The sequence below is a fragment of the Cetorhinus maximus genome, chromosome 28 (genome assembly GCF_964194155.1).
Source record: "Cetorhinus maximus chromosome 28, sCetMax3.hap1.1, whole genome shotgun sequence".
Lineage (NCBI taxonomy): Eukaryota > Metazoa > Chordata > Chondrichthyes > Lamniformes > Cetorhinidae > Cetorhinus > Cetorhinus maximus.
In genome coordinates, this window is record NC_135906.1 from 6,465,621 (window position 1) to 6,487,504 (window position 21,884).

A 21,884-nucleotide genomic window follows, 5' to 3' on the forward strand; every position below is an offset into this window, starting at 1 on the left:
TTAGCCTCCTCGAACCTTCCTGACCCTTCCTCGACTTCTCTCCAGTATCTTGGGATAGTCTGTCCGCTAATGCCTTCTATTGACTCCTGCAGCTACTTTGACTCCGCTTTCTCCCATCCTGCTTCCTCTAAGCACTGGACTCCATTCTCCCAGTTTCACCGTCTCTGTTGCATCTGTCCAATGATGTTCTCTTCCATAGCAGAACTTCCAAAATATATCAGGTTTCCTTCAGCCAAGGATTCTCCTTGTTTGACACGGCCCTCTATCATGGCCCTCTCATTTCTTGCTTTCAATCCTCATCCTCCCCCCCCAGAACGTTGATAGAGCTCCTCCCTGTCCTCTGTTTCCACACCAGTGTCTCCACGTTGAATTGGTCATACTCCGCCATTCCCAACAACTCCAGTGCCAGCACCAAACGTATCCTCCCCTCTCCACTCTTTTCAGCATTCCGAAAGGACCATTCCCTCTGCGACACCTGGGTACACTCCTCAATCACCCCCTCCCTTTGACTATACCCATGCCCATGCAAGTGCAGGAGGTGCAACACCTGCTTTTTCACCACCTCCTCCCCATCATCCAGGGCAGCAAGCACTTCTTCCAGGTGAAACAGCAATTTACCTGTACTCCTTTAATTTACTGTACGGTACTCACTGTTTAGATATGGACTCCTCTACAGTGGGGAGGCCAAACACACATTAGGTGATTGCTCTGCTGAGCAACTCTGTGCAGAATGTAAGATTCCCCCTGAGCTTCTGGTCACTTTAGTTCTGCATCACACACGCTGAGCTTTGTGTCCTTGACCTCCTAAACTATTCCAATGAGCCCAATACAAGCTTGAGGAAGAGCACCTTTCTACTAGGAACCTTACAGCCTTCTGGCCTCATCTAAAGCTGTTAGATTTTATGTTCTTAACCACTGCCCTCAGTTTCTCAGACAGCAGGGGCTGGGAATGGGAGGATTGCTCAACCAGATCCAATAAGAGTAGAGGACATGTTGGCTCGTGTTTGTGTTGTACACGTCCAGGAGGGTTGTTCACAGCCCTGCCGTCTGTCCGCCTCTCTCCACTATGTTCCTGAGCCATGGGAGCCTTTTCCTCTTTGCTAGATTTTCCATGCTTCCCTCCCTCTCTGAGTTTCTGCTGTAACTATTCAAGCTTTCTCTGGACTCTACTGTACCTGTACTTGCCCCATTATCACCTCCTTTTGCCTTGCACCGGCATCCCTTATTTTTTATCAGTTAGCCACTCCTGCCCTCAATCCTATCACAGATCTCCTTTTCATTCTTTCCCTGCCTCCTCAGCCCCCATCGCTGGCTCTGTCCATCCCTTACTTTCTGAAGAAAGGTCGTCAATCTGAAGCATTAACTCTGCCTCTCTGTTCTCTCCCAAGAAATGCTGCCGGACCTGTTGAGTTTTCTAGCACTTTCTTAATTAATTTCCTTCCTTCATTTCTCGTCCGGAGCTAAAATGTATTTGTGAGGTTGTATGACAATCCTAAACAAAAACAGAATTACCTGGAAAAACTCAGCAGGTCTGGCAGCATCGGTGGAGAAGTAAAGAGTCGACGTTTCGAGTCCTCGAGAGCTGAAATGTATTTGTGAGGTTGTATGACAATCCTGTTGTTTTTCTGCAGCCTATTTACTTTCCAGCTGATAGAGATCTCTGTACACAGCAGAGGTTAAAAATGAACAGCTCGATATGGACCAAATGTGGCCTTTTCCTCCTTATTCAAATGTTTGGGCATCACCTCGTTAATCTGAAGTTAAGGGAAGTAAGCTGACGTGTTAAGGAAAGGAAAGAGCACCTTCCGTGTATTTACCACAGTGGAACGCTGTTTGAATTTCTTGTCGGATCAGACAGGCCAGGAAAAGACTCCAGTCCATCTGACCAGTCCCCAAAAAATGAGACTGGTCAATCACCTTAAATATTTGTCCTCTTCCTTAATTAGTTTTACACTATCTGCTCCCCAGCCTCCCTATGCTGTCCGTCTGTCTTCCTGTGTAAGGTAGCTGAATATAAGCTACTTGTGCGCTTAATCTTTTGAGCTCTGGCATTGGCAATTTTCAACACTTTGTTGAGGCCGAAATTTGAATATTTCTTTAAAAAAGTGGGATGCTTGAATCATTCTCTCTTTTGAGTCTTATATCCAGAGTAAGCAACCTGGACTTTCAAACCTCTCTGCTGAGCTCCACTCGCAGATATTTAAAATAGGTCTAGTGAGAATAAGGTATCCAAGTTTGCTGATGGTAAAAAAAAAAACTAGCTAGGAAAACGAGCTCTGAGGAGGAGAGAGAGTCTGCACAGGGATATAGGCAAGTTAAGTGAGTGGGTTAGAAGGTGACAGATGGTGTGTTATGTGGAGAAATGTGAGGTTATTCCTTCTGGTAGGAAGCATAGAAAAACTTATTTTTTTTTTAAATGATGAGAAACTAGAAATTATCAGTGTTCAGATGGATTTGGGTGTCCTTGTACACAGAGCACAGAAAGTTAACATGCAAGCAATTGGAAAGGCAAATGGCATGTTGGCCTTTATTACTGGGGGTTAGAGTACAAGAGTAAGGAAACCTTGCTGCAATTGTACAGAACAGAATTTTACAGAGCTTTGGTCAGTCCAAATTTTGGTTTCTGTTCCTAAAAATGGATGCAGTTTGCTTAGAAGGAAATGCAGCAAAGATGCACTGGATTGATTCCTGGGCAAAGAGTCTAATCGGATGAGGATTGACTACGTAGAACGGGCCTTATACTCTCTGGCATTTAGAAGAATGAGAGGTGATCTTATTGAAACGTACAAGATCCTGAGAGGGCTTGACAGGGTAGACGCTGAAAGGCTGTTCCTCCTGTCTGAAGAGCCTAAAACTAGGAGGACATAGAGTCAGGATAGGAGGATGACCATTTCACACTGAGATGAGAAGACGTTTCTTCCTCAGAGGTTTGTGAATCTTTGTGAATTATCTATCCCAGACAGCTGTGGATGCTCCGAAGAGTGTATTCGAGACTGAAATTGATAGATTTTTGAACTCCAAGGCAATTGAGGGATTATACTAAAGGCCTATACACTGGCACTTAATGATATTAAGAAAAAAATGAAAGTGGAGGGCAGATTAAAAGGTTGATGTTCGTCTATTTTAAGGAATCTGATCTAGTGGCAGGTCAAGTTGATAAAGCACAGAGGGATCCAAAGTTTTGTGGGCAGTCACACAGAATACAGAATCAAACAGGTAATGCTAAAAACATGGTTAGACAACAGAGTATTGTCTATGGTCTCGGGTACCTTACTTTAGGAAAGACGTTGGCTGTGGTTGGGATGGGATGGCCAGAATAGATTCACTTGATACGAGGGGCAAGAAGAGATTGGAGAAGCTGGAAGGGCTCTGTTCAATGGAATAAAGAGGAGATCTGATAGAGACATGAGCTGAGGAAAAACGTTTTCTCTGTGAGAATGTGGAATTGGAATGTGCATGTGGAATTTTCTTCTTCACAAAGCAGTGGAGGCTGGGTCATTGAATATATTCAAGGCAGAGATAGGTTTTTGGTAGACAAGGGAATTGAGGGCTTGGGGGGCAGACAGGAAAGTGGAGTTGAGACCTCAACTAGATCAGCTGTGATCTTATTGAATGGTTGAGCAGGCTCAAAGGGCCAAATGGCCTACACCTACTCCTGCTCCTAAGGCCTACATTCCTATGTGCCTGCTTCCAATTATATGAGCTTTGATGAGGCGCATGGGGAAAACTATTTTCCTGACAATCGTTAGCCATAACATATAAACTTAACATCATAGGCAAAATCAAGGGAGAGATTAGGAGAACTGTTTGTACATAGAGAGTTCTTGAGAAATGGGGGTGCCCAACCAGGAACAGTGGAAGCAGAATCCAGAATAGTTTTAAGAAGGGAGTGGACAAATATTTGAAAAGGAATAATGTGAAAGAGTATGGGAATGAGAAGAGTTTGGGAAGTAAGTGGCACAAAGTCCAGCTCAATGGAGTACTGCTTCAAAAGAGTACTGACTTAAGCTGGGGAATTTTAAGGGGTGGTCCCTTTCTGAAATCTAGCCAAGTTTTGCATTCAGCATTTAACTTTGTAGTTTCTTTCAATCTTAGTCAGTGATAAACAAGCTGCCTGCTAGTGGCAGTTACACAGTTAGTTAATTAGGTGTCTTGTTAGAACTGGTTACCTGGTCAGCAGGGGCTGACTCAGGTCTTTGGAATATTTGCTTGCATATACACAGGAGGTTTTTGCTTAATCATCAAATAAGTAGCGCAGAGTCGAGCTCAGCAGAGTACTGCTCTGACAGAGTACTTAATTAACACAGGGAATTGAATGAGTGAGGGAATTTGGCACAGTGAGGGAAGAGGTACAGTTCTGGTCTTTTACAAGGAGTGGGCAGAGATAAGGAGTGAGAGAGCTGAGAGCTGAAGTCCAGAGGCATTAATTAGGTAGGCAGATAGATGATCGATTGGTGACTTTTAAGGTTCCTTTTTATCTCTAAACTGAGGCAGTAGTTTAAAGTAGGACCAGACAAGTGTAAATACTGTATTAAATTTATAACTTAACTAGTTAAGCTACTTGATATAACTACAAATAATCATTTAATAAAGACTTATTTTATTTATTTAATGAATTAAGCCTTTGATATGCCAGAGTCAGTTGTGTGTCTGGACTGCAAAATGGGGGATCTTGTGGATGGTGAGACTCTTCTAAGCGAACACACCTGCAGGCAATTCCGAATCTGTCCTGCTCAGAGTCATTGAGCTGCAATGTGGGTTGGAGAGGTTCCAACACATAAAGAGAGGGAGGAATTTCGGACAATTTTATCCAGAATACAGTCATATCCCAGAGGAACACACAGATTCAGGAAAGGGAGAGTGTGACTGATAGGCAGCTGGGTAGCAGGGATTTAGAGGTTGGGAAGGAGGCCCCATGAACACTGGTCCTGTCCACCCAGTATGATGTAGTTGCTGCCTGTGAGAACAAGGAGAAAGACTGCAGGAAGGACAGGTACAATGCAGACTAAGGCACCAAGGCTCAGAATGCTGTCCATGGAGGGGAGGAGGGGCAGAATAGAAATAATAGCAGTAATAGTTGACTCTGTAATTAGGGGGATAGATAGTGTCCTCATTAAGAACGAGGATCCCGAATGGGGTGTTTCCTATCCGGTGCCAGGCTAAGGGATATCTCGCGACAACTGGAGAGGAACTTGGAAAAGGAAGGGGTAAATCCAGTTGTCATGGTCCATGCTGGGACAAAAGACATAGGTAAGAACAGGTCTTGCTGAGAGAGTATCAGAAGTTAGACTCTAAATTAAAAAGCAGGACCTTGAAGGTAATTTCACAGGTTAATAAGGACATAAAAAAGCAAATCAAGCACTGGGCTTTATTTATAGAGAGAGAATTGAAAAGTAGAAAAGTATCATGACATAGTACCTGTATAATGGTATTATAAATCTTTAAAGACACAATTTAAAGCCTGCATTTTAAAGTAAGTAAAACTCGAATTTAAGATGGCGCCTTAGAGCTACAAGACCATTTTGTAGATTAAGCCACCTTATCTCTCAAGAGGGCAAAGAGAACAAAGATGCCTTTTCTGATATTGATTCACTGTGGTTTCGGTCAGGAGATTAATGAAACTCCGTCAATACCTTTGTTGTAAATGCAGATTTTGCCTTGTCAAATCTAAAGGTTTTGGCCACCTAAAAAGAAAATACACAGGTGGGAGAACTCTTCAGACTGTTAATTACATTACCATAATCCCTTATGTGGGACCATGATTCAACATGGATGTGAGGTCACATTATACTCTGGCCATCTTGGCTCCCTGCTAAAGTTAGAGCAGAAAATTCAAACTAATTTTCAGAGACATATTGGGACAGCGAGAGAGAGAAGCTAAGCTTCTCTCTCTCCCTCCCCTAAACTGTTCCTTCAAGCCTACCTGCGAAAACAACCTCAGGGTAGATCAGCTCTAAGAACCATCACAACTACTGGGATATCTCTGCATTTTTGAGACCTTCGCTTCAGCTAAAGTAACGACACGAATGCGAAATGTTGTGCCTACACTGAAACAGAAACTGAACGAAATTCTATTTTTATAATTATTGTTATGCCTTCATTTGTATCTAGTTTGTTTTGTGTGTGAGCTGTGTAAGTGAGACAAGTCATGTTTTCATTAACCTCTGGGGCAAGCATGTGAGAAATAAACTAACTTGCTTTATTTTTAGAATACAAAAGTAGGGAGGTTATGCTTTCAGTTGTACAGGGCACTGGTGAGATCACAGCTGGAGTATTGTGTTCAGTACTGGTCTCCTTATTTAAGGAAAAATGTAAATGTGTTAGAAGCAGTTCAGAGAAGGTTTACCAGACCAATACCTGGAATGGGCAGGTTGTCTTATGAGGGTAGGTTGGTCAGGTTAGGCTTGTATCCACTAGAATTTAGAAGAGTAAGAGGCGACTTGATTGAAACCTTTAAGATCCTGAGGGGTCATGACAGGGTGGATGTGGAGAGGGTGCTTCCCCCTGTGGGAGAATCTAGAACTAGGGGGTCACTGTTTAAAAATAAGGGGTCGTTCATTTAAGATAGAGATAAGGAGACATTTTTTCTGAGGGTTGTGAGCCTTGGAACTCTTCCTCTAAAGGCGGTGGAAGCAGAATCTTTGAATATTTTTAAGGCAAAACTAGATGGATTCTTGATTAACAAGGGGGTGAAAGGTTATCAGGGTTAGGCAGGAATGTGAGGTTCAGGTTACATTCAGATCAGCCATGATCTTATTGAGTAGCAGAGCAGACTTGAGGGACCGAGTGGCCTATTCCTGCTCCTAATTAGTATGTTCGTATGTAATTTCATATGTACATAAAATATATTTGGTCACATGCAAGAAAAGGTCAGTGACGGAAGTTATGCTAAATCTGTATTGAACCTTGGTTAGACGACACTTATACTGCGTGCAGTTTGAGTCACTATATTATGAAAAGGAAATTGAGGCATTGGAGAGGGTACAGAGAAGATTTAAATGGACGATAGCAGAAATGAATGGGTATGTGTGTATATATATATATATATATATCAGGAAAGAATTGATGGGCTGCGTCTCTTCTCTTGAATAAGGAAGGCTGTGGGCTGACCTATTGGAGTTCTTTAAAATTGTGAAAGATTTTGATAGAATGGACATAGAGAGAATGTTTCCACTTGTTTGGAAGAGCATTACCAGAAGCCATCGATAGAAGACGGTCACCAAGAAATCCAAAATGGATTCTGGAAGAAACTTCTTTACCCAAGAATGGTGAGAATATGGAACTCGCTACCACATGAGCCAGGCACATGAGGGAGAAGGGAATTGATGATTACATTGATAGATTTAGATAAGGAAGGATGGGAGCAGGCTTGAGTGGAAGGTAAACACCGACATGGACTGGTTGGGCCAGATGGCCTCTTTCTGTGTTGTATACCCTATGTAACCCTATTGGTTTAAGCGGATAGGTCTCTCCCGGGGGTGATTGGATGAATGGTTGCTTCCTGTGCTCAGAGGTTGTTTGTAGAGTGAACACAAATGGTACTGATGCTAGGCTGAGCGCACCCCTACATACTGATGGAGCTTCTCTATTTTCAGAGACCTGTCATTTGATAAGTTGTCACTTGATGTTGATGAGCCTTCAAGCACACCTCGGAAAGCTTCATTGGACTCGAGGAGCAGCTCCAACGGTGATAAACCAATACAGGTAAGAAGTTTTGTTTTTGTATAATTGTATCCCAGGAAGAAACAGCATGCCCATGAATAGGTGCAGTTAATAGATACTGCAGTAAATTACAAGCTCTTTAACATGCTTCTGTCTCCCAAGTTCATGCCCATCTTTCCCATTGACTCATTCAATCTCTCCATTCAGATTTTGACAGCGCCTTAGCACCAAAGCATCTGTAACCAAAGTCAGAAATGATGTTTTGTAAGCGTGACAGTGCTGCGCTGTCCCACTTGGACCTCTCTGCAGTCTGTCATATTTGATCCTGAGATGGGCTTCTGACCACATGTTCATGCCATTGCTAAGACTGCCACCTCTGTAACATTGTCCGGCTTCACCCCTGCCTCAACTCGTTGGCTGATTAACTCCTCATCCATGCATTTGTTTCCTCTTAGACTTGTATGTTCCAATGCTCTACCGAATGTTCTCTCACATTTTACCCTTTGTAAACTTAAGGTCGTCTAAAACGTAGCAGAGCATCACTTGCAATGGCTTCCCTTCCTGCTCCCACACCATTACTTCTGGTGCCCCCCAAGGATCCATCCTTGGCCCCTTCCTATTTCTCATCTTCAAGCTGTCCCTTGGCATTATCGTCCCAAACCACAGCCTTGGTTTTTCCATGTACAATGATGACACCCAGTTCAACCTCACCATTCAACACTCCTTCACTGTTGCTAAATTATCAGACTGCTTATCCACACCTAGGTGAGCAGAAATTTCCTCCAATTAAATACTGGGAAGACTGACGCCTTTGTTTTTGGAGCCAGTGAAGAGAGAGCACATAATGGATATCAGACTCTTACTGTACCGACAGGACTTGTCCCGGGTACTTTGAAGACTTCAAATCTGTGAAACTTTTCTCTCCACACTCAGACATTTAAAATCCAAATCTCCTGTCCTCTAATTATAGCTTGATTCAGGTCACCTACCCCTATTCCCATCAACCTTCACTGCACTGCAGACCCTTCCGCATTGGCTTCTCATTGGAACTGTAATTCCATGGCAGCCACCCATTCTTATTTTCTTTTTTGAAGGGCTTTTGGTGCAACGAAATAGAAATATATGCTGTAAATGTGGCAGTAGTAATATGCCTGTGGTTACAGAGAAATGGCTATGCTTTTAAAATTGCTGTTTTCTTTTGTATCTCGTACATATTCCTCAATGCAGTCTGTCATACTGCAGTGTTACAGACAACTCAAGGTATGGGATACACTGCTCCAGTTTGCATGAGTTGAAAGCTATAGCCCCACGCCAGTTAGTGCAGGGCTACACATAGGCGAATGTGTAATATTGTTTTCTCACCGTCGTACAGCTTTTGTTCATTTGTGTGTTATCTGCCTTAGTAAATTAGTTCTGGCTTGGAGTTGTGGCTGGGGTCATTTGCTACCTTAACTCTAGTTACTTTAGGCTATTGATGTACCAATAAATCCTTTAAATGCATCTATTTTCAACCTCTGCCTGTCCTGTGAATTCTCTGTTAAATTTTGCTTAGCTATGGTTTGTTTTTTTGTGGGAATTCCGGGTTAATGGTGCTTTCTGAATATACTACCTCTGTCCCTTCCTATACTCGGTGGGGAGGGGGTGGGGGCTGGGGTGGGCGGAGAGGCCTTTCCTTCCGTCTCTCCTCATAGGATGCCTTTGCAGGCCTTTTGGTTAATCAGCTTCAGTCTGAAGGCCTGTGTGTATTGTACTCTCTCAATTATCAGACTCCTGATTCTGCTATCGGGAACACTTGGAGGAGATGCTGCCCTTTTCCTCGCCATCCTCTGCTGTTCTGAATCCCAGTGGAGTGTTGTACTCTGACACCTATTTTATCCAGGATGTCTGAGATCAGCTTGCTGAGTAAGTGCTTGATCAGGTTGACCTTCTGAGCTATTCTCTTGGTCAATGGGGTATCTGATATGTGAGAACTAGGCTGCCTCAAAACCAAGTTGCTTAGAAGCCTACACAAGTCTGGTTTCTGTCTTCATGCCTGTAGATTATCTCCCTGAAAGAGATATACTCCACTTGCTATGCTCAGGGCATATAGATGCAGGTTGGCAGTATTTTTGCTTGTGAGTTTTCGTTGGGTTGTATGTATAAAGTCTAATTTTTTATTTTGCTTAGCGGGAAGGGGATATTTAATAGTATCTCACCTGTGTGTTTAATTGCACTTGGGTGATGGGTATTAATTGGGGTCTTATCCATGCTCATGTATATAGGAACAGGTTGGTGGTGCACTTTTTGCAATGTGTGTGTCTCTGCAAAAAAGCTGGTAAGTAACATAAAGAGTAGGCTCCAGTGTTCCATCTGTCACTGCCTGGCTATTAAGAATTTTTGGCATGGCCTATTCCTGCTCCTATTTCTTATGTTTCGCTTTTCCAGACTGATGACACTCAACCAATTTCTCCAGTAAAGCGAAGCTCATCAGCACCTGACCCAGATGGTGTTCGGCAAAGGTATGTCCACTTCGCAGTGCCTTTGGGCCAGTCCTAGGAAAGGTCATCCTTGTTGTTCCTGGCAAGGCCAGTGTTTGTTGCCGATCCCTCATTATGCTGAGAAGTAGTGGTGGGCCTGCTTGAAGTGCTGGTAGCAGTTTGAAAAACTGAGTTGCTTACTAGGCTATTTCAGAAGGTATTGGCATGGGCCTGGGAGTCATATGTTAATATATGCTAATAGGATCCAAGCCAGTTGGTGAAGCCAAAACCAAGACACAGAGCTTTTCTTTGAGAGAATTTATTGACTTGTTCAGTCCCACAGCTCTCCTCCCACACAACCCAGTGTCCCAGCTATCCCCTATTTATAGATACCTTTTGAAAACAAAGTCAACCAAATCAAATTAAAAATCAATGGAGGGTGACAGCCCCTGGTGGGGCGCTGTAACTAAAACAAAAACGTGAAAGGAAACTTACAAAGCTAAACCAAAATGTCATTTCTGGGGGTGATGATGCACCCCAGCCCCTGCGGTGTCCACCAATCACAGAACTCCTCTAGCATTCCAGTGAACACCGCATGATCCCCTATTTATATGTGCTCAAAGACAATTAATACTCATCACCTGTTTCTCTTAACCTTAACTATTTAATTGACATTAACAATGTAATTGACAAGACACTAACAATATATAGACCAGACTTTATAGGGATGGCAGGTTTCTTTCCCCAAAGGAGATTAGTGAACCAGATAGACTTTTATTGCAGTCCAACAGCTTCAAGGTAACTTCAACCGAACTTAAATTCTTAAACCATTGTGATGGAATTTGAAGCCAGTTTTCTGTGTTATTAATCAAATAACTGAACCCCTTCATTACCAGATCTGTGGATTTGCAGCAGTCAGGGTTTTTTGGGCATTAAACACCAATGTCTGCTCAATAAAGACTGAACTTTACTGGGGAGTTAAATCTTTGCACTGATAGATGTTTCCCATTCCTCCATATAGCGCACAACTGAAATCCTCTCTGAACCTGGATGATTTCAAATTGATCGCAGTCTTGGGCAGGGGGCACTTCGGAAAGGTAAGAATCCAAATGTGTTGGGAGTTTCATGTTGGTCATTCAGACATTCCACTTTATAATCTAAATTCCCCTTCACACACAAACTACTTAAATAGCACCTTTAAAACAGAAAAACATTGAAAGGCATTGTGCAGAGAGAAAAGGAGTGGGTGCTGAGCTTCTTCAGGAGGGCACGGAAGGGTGAGTGTAAGCTTGGCCTGGGTTAGGCAGGGCTGGTGGGCAGCAAGTGAGAGGTCCAGGGGAAAATGCCAAATCGGGACAAACGCTTGAGCAGCGTGAGGAGGTGATGCATGAGAGGCCAGAGACACAGGATTGGAGGATATAAGTTGGAAGACAATCCTGGAGAATGTTGTAGAGATGGGGTGAATTGGGATGGTTGACTGTGGCAGTAGCAAAACCGCGGAAAGGGCTTCAGTGAAGGTAAGGCAGTCTGCAGGTAGACAGTGTTGTGGAGGTAGATAGGAAGCTGAGGCCTGGGTGTCTCAGACGTCTGAGGTTGTGTTTGACTTCAGCTTAGGAGAGGGGTTGCCACTCAAAAGCCATTAAGGTGGCAGGATAGGTTGAGAGAGCAGCTAATAAAGCATAGAGCACAAGAGCAAGGAGGTTATGTATAAGGCACTTGTATAAGACACCAGTTATACCTCAGCTGAAGCACTGCATACAGTTCTGGGTGCCACATCTTAGGAAGCACGTGAAGGTATTGGAGAGAGTGCAGAAGCGGTTTATGAGAATGGCTCCAGGGATGAGAAACTTCAGTTATGAGGATAGATTGGAGAAGTTGGGGCTGTTTTCCTTGGAGAAGAGAATGTTGAGAGGAGATTTGATAGAGATGTTCAAAATCATGAGGGGCCTGGACAGAGTAGATAGGGAGAAACTGTTCCCATTGGTGGAAGGATCAAGAACCAGAGGACACAGATTTAAAGTAATTGGTAAAAATGATATGAGAAAAACCTTTTTCGCACAACGAGTGGTTAGGGTCTGGAATCCATGGCCTGAGAGTGTGGTGGAGGCAGGTTCAATCAAAGCATTTAAGAGGAAAATAGATAATTATTTGGGGGAAAAAAACAATGCAGGGTTACAGGGAGAAGGCAGGAGAATGACACAAGGTGAAATGCTGATTCAGAGAGGCAGTGCAAACATGATGGGCTGAATGGCCTCCTACACTGCAACAATTCTGTGATTCTGAAAGCAACCGCTTTGTTTTTCCTTTCTTCACGTAGGAATTATGGCTCTTCTGCAAATTAATGTCAGATCAGTCAAGCAGTAGGGAGAGGGTTGTGTGGCTGAGGGAAGTGTTGGAGAGGTAGAGCTAGGTGTCATCAGCATCCATGTAAAAGCTGACCATGTATCTACAGGTGATGTCACCAGAGATGAAGAAGAGGAGGGGGATTAGGTGATGGGTGACACTGCTAAATACAGGAAGAGAAGCCAATAATGGGGATGTACTGGTTGATTTTGCACAGGCAGCAGAGTTGGCTCCAAGCAGAAGCACTGGCTGAGGATGATGTAATGTACCATGATGTTGAGTATTGCTGAAAAAAAGACATGTTGAAACTTTTCATCAGGACACTCGCAAGAATACCAAACAACAATTTATACTGTATGCGAGGAGAGTGTTGATTGATTGGCAAGTGGATGCTGATTGATAGAGGCATTGCCAAGGAGAATGCACCAGTGATGTTGACTGACAGTTAACTGCCAACCATTGTTTGAAATTTAAACCAGGTGGCTTGACCCTGATTGGTCAAGGCATTGCCCTGAGGAATGAGCCAGCGAATGGCTGTCACTTTTTTGTTTAGCTGGAACAGGCACAATGTGTGTACATGTTCTTTCTGTCTGCAAAGATCAGGGCCCTGTGTATTAATATATGTAGCTTCCAGTAAACACAAATGTGCCACACTGCGGGTCCGACTGACAATCTTAAATTGTTTGTCAGCATAATTCTTGGCACACTGAGGGTTATTTAGCAAATGTTGTCCAATCGCGGAATCACATCTAATGTCGAACACCGTGTTTTGAGATTTGCAAGCGTGGGCTGGTTGGGTACGGCCTGTACCTTGCCCGTTGTGAACAGCGGCTGGGACATCCTGATGGATACAATCCTCCAGTCTTTGGGATGTACGGCTTACATACCTAGCATCACACTGGCACTGAAATTCATATACCACATTACTCATTTGTGTGATAGGCAGAATGTCTTTTTGGCTTGACAACAGCATCCTGTTAGTGGCCAATAGCACTTGTGTTGCTACTGCATAGTAGCAGCGTGAAACAGCTAGCTTCACCTGTTGCTCAAATATTTGAGATACTGTGTCCTTCCAGGGTACTCTGAGGTAGACTGGGCACTGCTCAGGCCTGAAAGTGACGGCCTTCAGCCCATTCATCAGTTTGCGCGATATACAGAGTGAAATGACCTGATCAGGTTAGCCATTATCCCGGAGGATGTCTTTGATGCCCCTATTACAGCATCAAGTTTGCATCAAGTTACCGAGCAAATGGTTCGGGCCCTATTTACAAGGTTGCTGATAAAGCCAATTTTATAGCATGTAGAACTGTAAGAATCCCAATGCTATGTTGATCAGTAAAGGTAGGCTTGCATAGACCTTGGTAGAGACCCCCCCCCCTGGCAGATTTATCAACTAGTGTATGTAGGGAGGGGAGTTCATTTGACTGCTCCATTGCCTAGTTGATTTTGAGCACAGGATGGGCCCCATTAAGACACGTAAGGAAATTGTTACATGCAGCTGTGGATTTAAATATAGCGAATGCGTCATCCACATGTCAGAAATATGCAAGGGGTAGGAGATTAGGTGTCATTCCATCAAGACACGTTCCTCATGCAACCCAACAAAGATATTTGCGAGAGCTGGGCCGAGAGGGGATTCCATGACAACAGCATCTATTTGATGCACGAGTCACCAAGTTCATAAGCTCAATGAAAACTGATTCACGCTATGGTGGTGGGTCTAAAGCACCATGATATAGTGCTGCAGCGCAAATATCTATGGCTTCCTTAAGTAGAACATTGGTGAATAGGCTAGCAATGTCAAATGAGCACATTGCTATCGATATGCAAGTCCTGTATGGCTAGACCTGTCACATTGCGTGAATCTGTTTTCATTGAGCTTATGGACTTGGCAGCTTCCGCAGTTGAGTTCAGTTTTAATGACACCATGTATATTCAAATAGATGCTGTTGTCATGGGCCCAGCTCTCGCAACCATCTTTGTTGGGTTCCATGAGAAACGTGCCCTCAATGGAATGACATCTCACCTCCTACCCCTCGCATATTTCTGATGTGTGGATGATACGTTTGCTATATTTAAATCCACAGCTGCATGTAATAATTTCCTTAGATATCTTAATGGGCTCCATCCTGTGCTCAAATTCATCTTTGAAATAGAGAAGTCAAATGAACTCCCCTTCCTTGACATGCTAGTTGAGAAATCTGCCAGGGGGTTCTCTACCATGGCCTACCGCAAGCCTACCCTCAATATACACCTTGGGATTCTTACACTTACACAAAAGATCGCCCTTATCGGCAACTTTGTAAATAGGGCCTGACCCATTTGCTCACCAGGCAAGCTTGATGCTGAAATAGGACGCATCAAAGACGTCCTGCGAGATAATGGTTACCCTGATCAGATAGTTTCGCGCTGTATATCACGCAAACTTGTAAGCGGGCCAAAAGCAGTCACTCTTGGCCCTGAAAAGTGCCTAGTCTACCTCAGATTACCCTGAAAGTTAAGAACAGTATCAAATTGAAAGAAAAAACGTATAATGTGGCAAATATTAGTGGTAAGCCAGAGGATTGGGAAAGTTTTAAAAACCAACAAAAGATGACCAAAAAATAATAATGAGGGAGAAAATAAACTTTGAGGGTAAACTAGCAAGTAATATAAAAACGGACAGTAAGAGCTTCTTTAAATATATAAAAAGGAAGAGAGAGACCAAAGTGAACATAGGTCCCTTAGAGAATGAGGCTGGTGAAATAATAACCGGGAACCAGGAAATGGCAGAGGAGTTGGATAAGTACTTTGCTTCAGTCTTCACGGTAGAAGATACTACAGCATTCCAAAAATACAAAATAAATCAAGGGACAAAAGGGGCTGAGGAAATAAATACAATAATCATCACGAGAGAAAAAGCACTAGGGAAACTAATGGGGCTAAAGGCTGATAAGTCCCCTGGACCTGATTGGTTGCATCCTAGGATATTAAAGGAAGTAACTACAGAGATAGTGGATACACTGGTAGTAATCTTCCAAGAATCCTAAGATTCTGGAAAAGTCCCAGAGGATTGAAGAATGGCCAATGTAACACCCTTATTCAAAAAGGGAGGGAGACAAAAAGCAGGCCAATTAGTTAACATCTGTCACTGGGAAAATGTTGGAGCCTATTATAAAGGATGTAATAGCAGAGCATTTAAAAATACATAATCTAATCAAGCAGAGTCAGCATGGCTTCATGAAGGGGAAATCATGCCCAACAAATTTATTAGAATTCTAGGAGCTAACAAGCAGGATAGATAAAGGGGAACAAGTAGACACAATATATTTGGATTTCCAAAAGGCGTTCAATAAGGTACAGCACATAAGGCTACCTAAGGTAAGAGCCCATGGTGTTGGAAGTAGTATATTAGCATGGATAGAGGATTGGCTAACTAATAGGAGACAGAGTTGGAAAAAGGGGGGCATTTTCAGGATGGCAACCTGTAACTAGTGGAGTACCAGAGGGATCAATGCTGGGGCCTCAATTATTTACAATATATATTAATGACTCGGATGAGGGAAGTAAATGTACTATCGCCAAGTTTGTAGATGACACAAAAATAGGTGGGAAGGCAAGTGGCGAGGATGACAAAGGGGTCTTCAGAGGGATATAGACAGGTTAAGTGAGTGGTCAAAAACTTGGCAGATGGAATATAATGTGGGAAAATTTGAGGTTATGCACTTTGGCAGGAAGAATAGAGGAGCTGAATATTATTTAAATGGAGAAAGACTGCAGAAAGCTGCAGCACAGAGGGATCTGGGAGCCCTTGTGCATGAATCCCAAAAAGCTAACATACAAGTTCAACAGGTAATAGGGAAGGCAAATGGAATGCTGGCCTTTATTTCAAAGGGAATGGAATATAAAAATAGGGAAGTCTTGCTAAAACTATACAAGGCACTAGTTAGACCACACCTAGAATACTGTGAACAATTTTGGTCCCCTTATCCAAAGAAAGATATACTGGCATTGGAGGCAGTCTAGAGAAGATTCACTAGGTTGATCCCGGGTATGGAGGGATTTTCTTATGAGGAGAGGTTGAGTAGGTTGGGTCTGTACTCATTGGAATTTAGAATAATGAGAGACAACCTTATTGAAATACATAAGATTCTTAGGGGGCTTGACAGGGTAGATGCTGAGAGGTTGTTTCACCTTGTGGGAGAGTCTAGGACCAGCGAGCATAATCTCAGAGTAAGGGGTCGCCCATTTAAAACAGAGATGAGGAGGAATTGCTTCTCTGAGGGTAGTGAATCTGTGGAATTCTTTACCGCAGAGGGCTGTAGAGGCTGGGTTGTTAAGTATATTCAATGCTGAGATAGAGAGATTTTTAATCAGTAAGAGAATCAAGGATTATGGGAAAAAGGCAGAAAAGTGGATTTAAGGATATTCAGATCAGCCATGATCTCATTGAGTGGCGGAGCAGACTCGATGGGCCAAATGGCCTCCTTCTGCTCCTAAGTCATATGGTCTTATGGAAGGGCAAGGTATCTCAAAAATTTGAGCAACAGGTGAAGCTAGCTGTTTCACACTGCTACTATACAGTAGCAACATGAGTGGTATTGGCCACTAACAGGATGCTGCTGTCAAGCCAAAAAGAAGTTCTCCCTATCACACAAATGAGTAATGTGGTGTATGCCTTTCAGTGCCAGGGTGATGCTAGGTGTGTAGGCCGTACGCCCCAAAGACTGGAGGATCATATCCATCAGGAAGTCCCAGCCGGTTCACAACGGGCAAGATACAGATTGTACCCAACCAGCCCGTTCTTGCAAATCTCAAAACACCGTGTCCAACATTATATGTGATTCCGTGATTGGACAACATTTGCTAAATAATCTTCAGTGTGCTAAGAATTACGCTGACAAACAATTTAAGATTGTCAGTCGGACCCGCAGTGCGGCACATTTACTTGTACTGGAAGCTACATATATTAATACACAGGGCCCTGTTCTTTGCAGACAGAAAGAACATGTACACACATTTCAGCTGAACAAAGTAAGTGACAGCCAATCGCTGACTCATTCCTCAGGGCAATGTCTTGAACAATTAGGGTCAAGGTGCCTGGTTTAAATTTCAAACAATGGTTGGCAGTTAACTGGTGCGTTCTCCATGGCAATGCTTCTGCCAATCAGAGTCCACTCACCAACCAATCAGCTCTCTCTTCACCTACAGTATAAATTGCGTTTTCCACTTATGTTAGTATTCTTGCGAGTGTCCTGATGAGTGCAAGATGAAAAGCTTTGACATGTCTCTTTTTTTCAGCAATACTCTAGTTCTGTACTACAAAACGACTATTTGTATACCATGATATTCTATACCATGATGTTGTATACCATGTCAGGTTATACCATTGAGGTTGTGAAGTACAAACCGCATCAGTCACAGCCAATGGAGGAAATTATTTGTGACTTTGCCCAGGCTGGTCTTCGTACTAGGCACTGGGAAGGAATTTGAGAGAGTTATTCTGGATGAAGTGAGCCCCTACTCAGGCGATCAGAATATATTCAAAGAAATGGGATAAAGGAGGGACGTTAACGATTGCGCAGTGGTTGGGAACGGACGGACTGGCTGCAGGTGAGGGGTTCGGGAAGTGGGGTAGAGAATGGTGGTTTTGAAAGAAAGATGGAGAGCGCATGAAGAAAGGGAGCCATTGGCAGTGTTGATAGATATTAGGGCTTATTATGTTCAGACGATTGGTGAGGAGAGATTGAGGGGGCAAGATGGGTTCACGTGAAAAAGCTGAATTTGGCGAAGGTGTGAAATGGTGCCAAACAGTGAGCTAGATTAGGATGAGCGAGGATTTGGGAGATGCTTAATACAGAAGTAGTGGGAGGCAGAGACAGCCGTGCACTCTGAGATGAAGCAGTCGTGGATTAATTTTGCACTTCAGCATTATAAGACTAGGGGCACTTTTATCCCAGTATGTGTAAGTAGGCAGGGGGATGTGGGTGGTAGGGGACCCGGAGGAAGTGGCTGGAGATGGCCATACCCATGGCTGAAACCTCAAAGAGCTGAGAATACATGAAATTGAAGTTGAGGGACTTCCTGTGGATGGAACAGTTCAAGTGAAGATAGAGATTAAGGAAGGACAAAGGAGGATGAAGAGCAGGGAGATTTATAGTAGAATCATTCTAGATGATTAATAGTGCACAGACTGAAAGGATGGATGCCATAAGGGGTTCCATAACCTTGGGAGGTAGACAACAAGGGCTCCAAATTAAATCATCGGCAATCAGGAGAAAAGCTTCGCTGGTTGGAGTCGCACCTAGCACAAAGGAAGATGATTGTGGTTGTTGGAGGCCAAAAATATCAGCCTCAGGTCATCACTGCAGGAGCTCGGGGTAATGCCCCACCCCCAGCCATCTTCAGCTGCTTCATCAATGACCTTCCTTCCATCACAAGGTCAGAAGTGGGGATGTTCACTGATGATTGCACAGTGTTCTCATTTTCATGCCATCACTAATTTGTTTCTACCTTCTTAACATTGCCCGACTTTGCCTCTGTTCATCTGCTGCTGAAATCCTCATTCATGCCGTTGGTATCCCTAGAGTCAACTATTACAACGTACTCCAGGCTGGTATCCCACATTCTACCCTCTGTAAACCTGAGGTCCAAAACTTTGCTGCTCTTGTCTTAAGTCGCAGCAAGTACCATTCCCCTATTACCCCTTTGTTCACTGACCTACGCTGGCTCCTGGTCAAGGAACACCTTGATCTTAAAATTTTTATCCTTGTTTTCAAATTCCCCTGTGACTTCACCCCTCTCTGTCTCTGTAAACTCCTTCAAACCAACAACTTTCCAAGATCTCCGCACTCATCTAATTTTGTCTTCATGAGCAATCCCAATTTTAATTGCTCCATGATTGGTTGCCGTGCCTTAAGTTTCCTAGGCCCCCAAATTCTGTAATGCCCTCCCTTCACATGTCTGCTTTTCTATCTCATTTTCTTCCTTTAAGATACTCCTTAAATACTACCCCTTTGATCGCGCTATTGGTCACTTGACTTATGTGTCTAGGTGTCACATTTTCTTTTGCAATGCTCCTGTGAAGTGCCTTGGGACACATCACATGTTAAAGGTGCTATGTAAATAGGAGCAGTTGTTATTGTTGTTCAGCACCATTCACAAGTTCTGATACTGAAGCAGTCCCTGACCCACTCCCCCATATGCAGCAAGACCTGCATGACATTCAGACTTGGGTTGATAAGTGGCAAGTGGCATTTGGTAATGGCCATCTTTTTTTTATTCATTTATGGAATGTGGGCGTGGCTGGCTGGGCCAGTATTTATTGCCCATCCCTAGCTGCCCTCGAGAAAGTGGTGGTGAGCTGTCTTCTTGAATCGCTGCAGTCCATGTGGTGTATGTACACCCACAGTGCTGTTAGGGAGGGAGTTCCAGGATTTTGACCCAGCGACAGTGAAGGAACAGTGATATATTTCCAAGTCAGGATGGTGAGTGACTTGGAGGGGAACTTCCAGGCGGCAGCGTTCCCATGTGTCTGCTCCCCTTGTCCTTCTAGATGGTAGTGGTCGTGGGTTTGGGAGGTGCTGTCTAAGGAACCTTGGGGAGTTCCTGCAGTGTATCTTGTAGATGGTACACACTGCTGCTACCGTGTGTCAGTGGAGGAGGGGGTGAATGTTTGTGGAAGGGGTGCCAATCAAGCGGGCTGCTTTGACCTGGATGGAGTCAAGCTTCTTGGGTGTTGTTGGAGCTGCACTCATCCAGGCAAGTGGAGAGTATTCCATCACACTCCTTACTTGTGGATGGTGGACAGGCTTTGGGGAGTCAGGAGGTGAGTTATTCGTTGCACGATTCCTAGCCTGACCTGCTCTTGTAGCCACAGTATTTATATGGCTAGTCCAGTTCAGTTTCTGGTCAATGGTAACCCCCGGGATATGAGGGATTAGTGATGGCAATGCCATTAAATGTCAAAGGGCGATGGTTAGATTCTCTATTGTTGGAGATGGTCATTGCCTGGCACTTGTGTGGTGCGAATGTTACTTGCCACTTGTCAGCCCAAGCCTGAATATTGTGCGGTTTTGCTGCATTTGGACAGGGACTGCTTCAGTATCTGAGGAGTCGCGAATGGTGCTGAACATTGGGTAATCATCAGCGAACATCCCCACTTCTGAACTTGTGATGGAAGGAAGGTCATTGATGAAGCAGCTGAAGATGGTTGGGCCGAGGACACTACCCTGAGGAACTCCTGCACTGATGTCCTGGAGCTGAGATGATTAACCTCCAACAACCACAACCATGTCCTTTAGGGAAGGAAATCAGCCGTCCTTACCTGGTCTGTCCGACATATGACTCCAGACCCACAGCAATGTGGTTGACTCTTAAATGCCCTCTGAACAAGGGCAACTAGGGATAAGTAAAAAATGCTGACCTAGCCAGCAACACCCACATCTCATGAATGAATTTTTTAAAAAATCTTCCTTTGTGCTGGGTATGACTCCAACCAGTGGAGAGTTTTCCCCTTGATTCCATTATCTCCAGTTTTGCTAGGGCTCCTTGATATCACATTCAATCAAATGCTGCCTTGACTCAAGGGCAGTCACTCTCACCTCACCTCTGGAGTTCAGCTCTTTTGTCCATGTTTGAACCAAGGCTGTGATGAGTTCAGGAGCTGAGTGGCCCTGGTGGAACCCAAACTGAGCATCAGTGAGCAGGTTATTGCTAAGCTAGGCCTGCTTGATAGCACTGTTGATGACCCCCTTCCATTACTTTACTGGTGATCGAGAGTAGACTGATGGGGCGGTAATTGGCCGGGTTAGATTCATACTGCTTTTTGTGTACAGGACATACCTGAGCAATTTTCTACATTGCTGGTTAGATGCCAGTGTTGTAGCTGTACTGGAACAGCTTGGCTAGGGGCGCAGCAAGTTCTGGAGCACAAGTCTTCAGTACTGTTGCTGGAATGTTCTTAGGGCCCATAACCTTTGCAGTATCCAGTGCCTTCAGCCGTTTCTTGATATCACATGGAATGAATTGAATTGGCTGAAGACTAGCATCTGTGATACTGGGAACCTCCTGAGGAGTCTGAGATGGATCATCCACCCGGCACTTCTAGCTGAAGATTGTTGCAAGTGCTTCAGCCTTACCTTTTGCACTGATGTGCTGGGCTCCCCCATCATTGAAGATGGGGATATTTATGGAGCCTCCTCCTCCTCCTCCAGTTAATTGCTTAATCGTCCACCAGTATTCACAACTGAATGCAGCAGGACATCAGAGCTTATATCTTATCCGTTGGTTGTGGAATCACTTAGCTCTGTTTATCGCTTGCTGCTTATGCTGTTTGACATGCAAGTAGTCCTGTGTTGTAGCTTCACCAGGTTGACACCTCATTTTCAGGTATGCCTGGTGCTACTCCTGGCATGTCCTCCTGCACTCCTCATTGAACCAGGA

At 43.9% G+C, this 21,884-nt stretch overlaps 1 protein-coding gene across 1 annotated transcript in view; it reads left to right on the top strand.

Moving 5' to 3' along the window:
• Positions 1-21,884, top strand: part of LOC144668787 (serine/threonine-protein kinase N2-like) — a 171,062-nt gene that overhangs the window by 110,618 nt on the left and 38,560 nt on the right. The window contains exons 12-14 of the mRNA XM_078531123.1: positions 7,596-7,704; positions 10,087-10,160; positions 11,140-11,215. Coding sequence (XP_078387249.1) covers positions 7,596-7,704; positions 10,087-10,160; positions 11,140-11,215 — 259 coding nt within the window. The remainder of the gene's footprint in view (positions 1-7,595; positions 7,705-10,086; positions 10,161-11,139; positions 11,216-21,884) is intronic.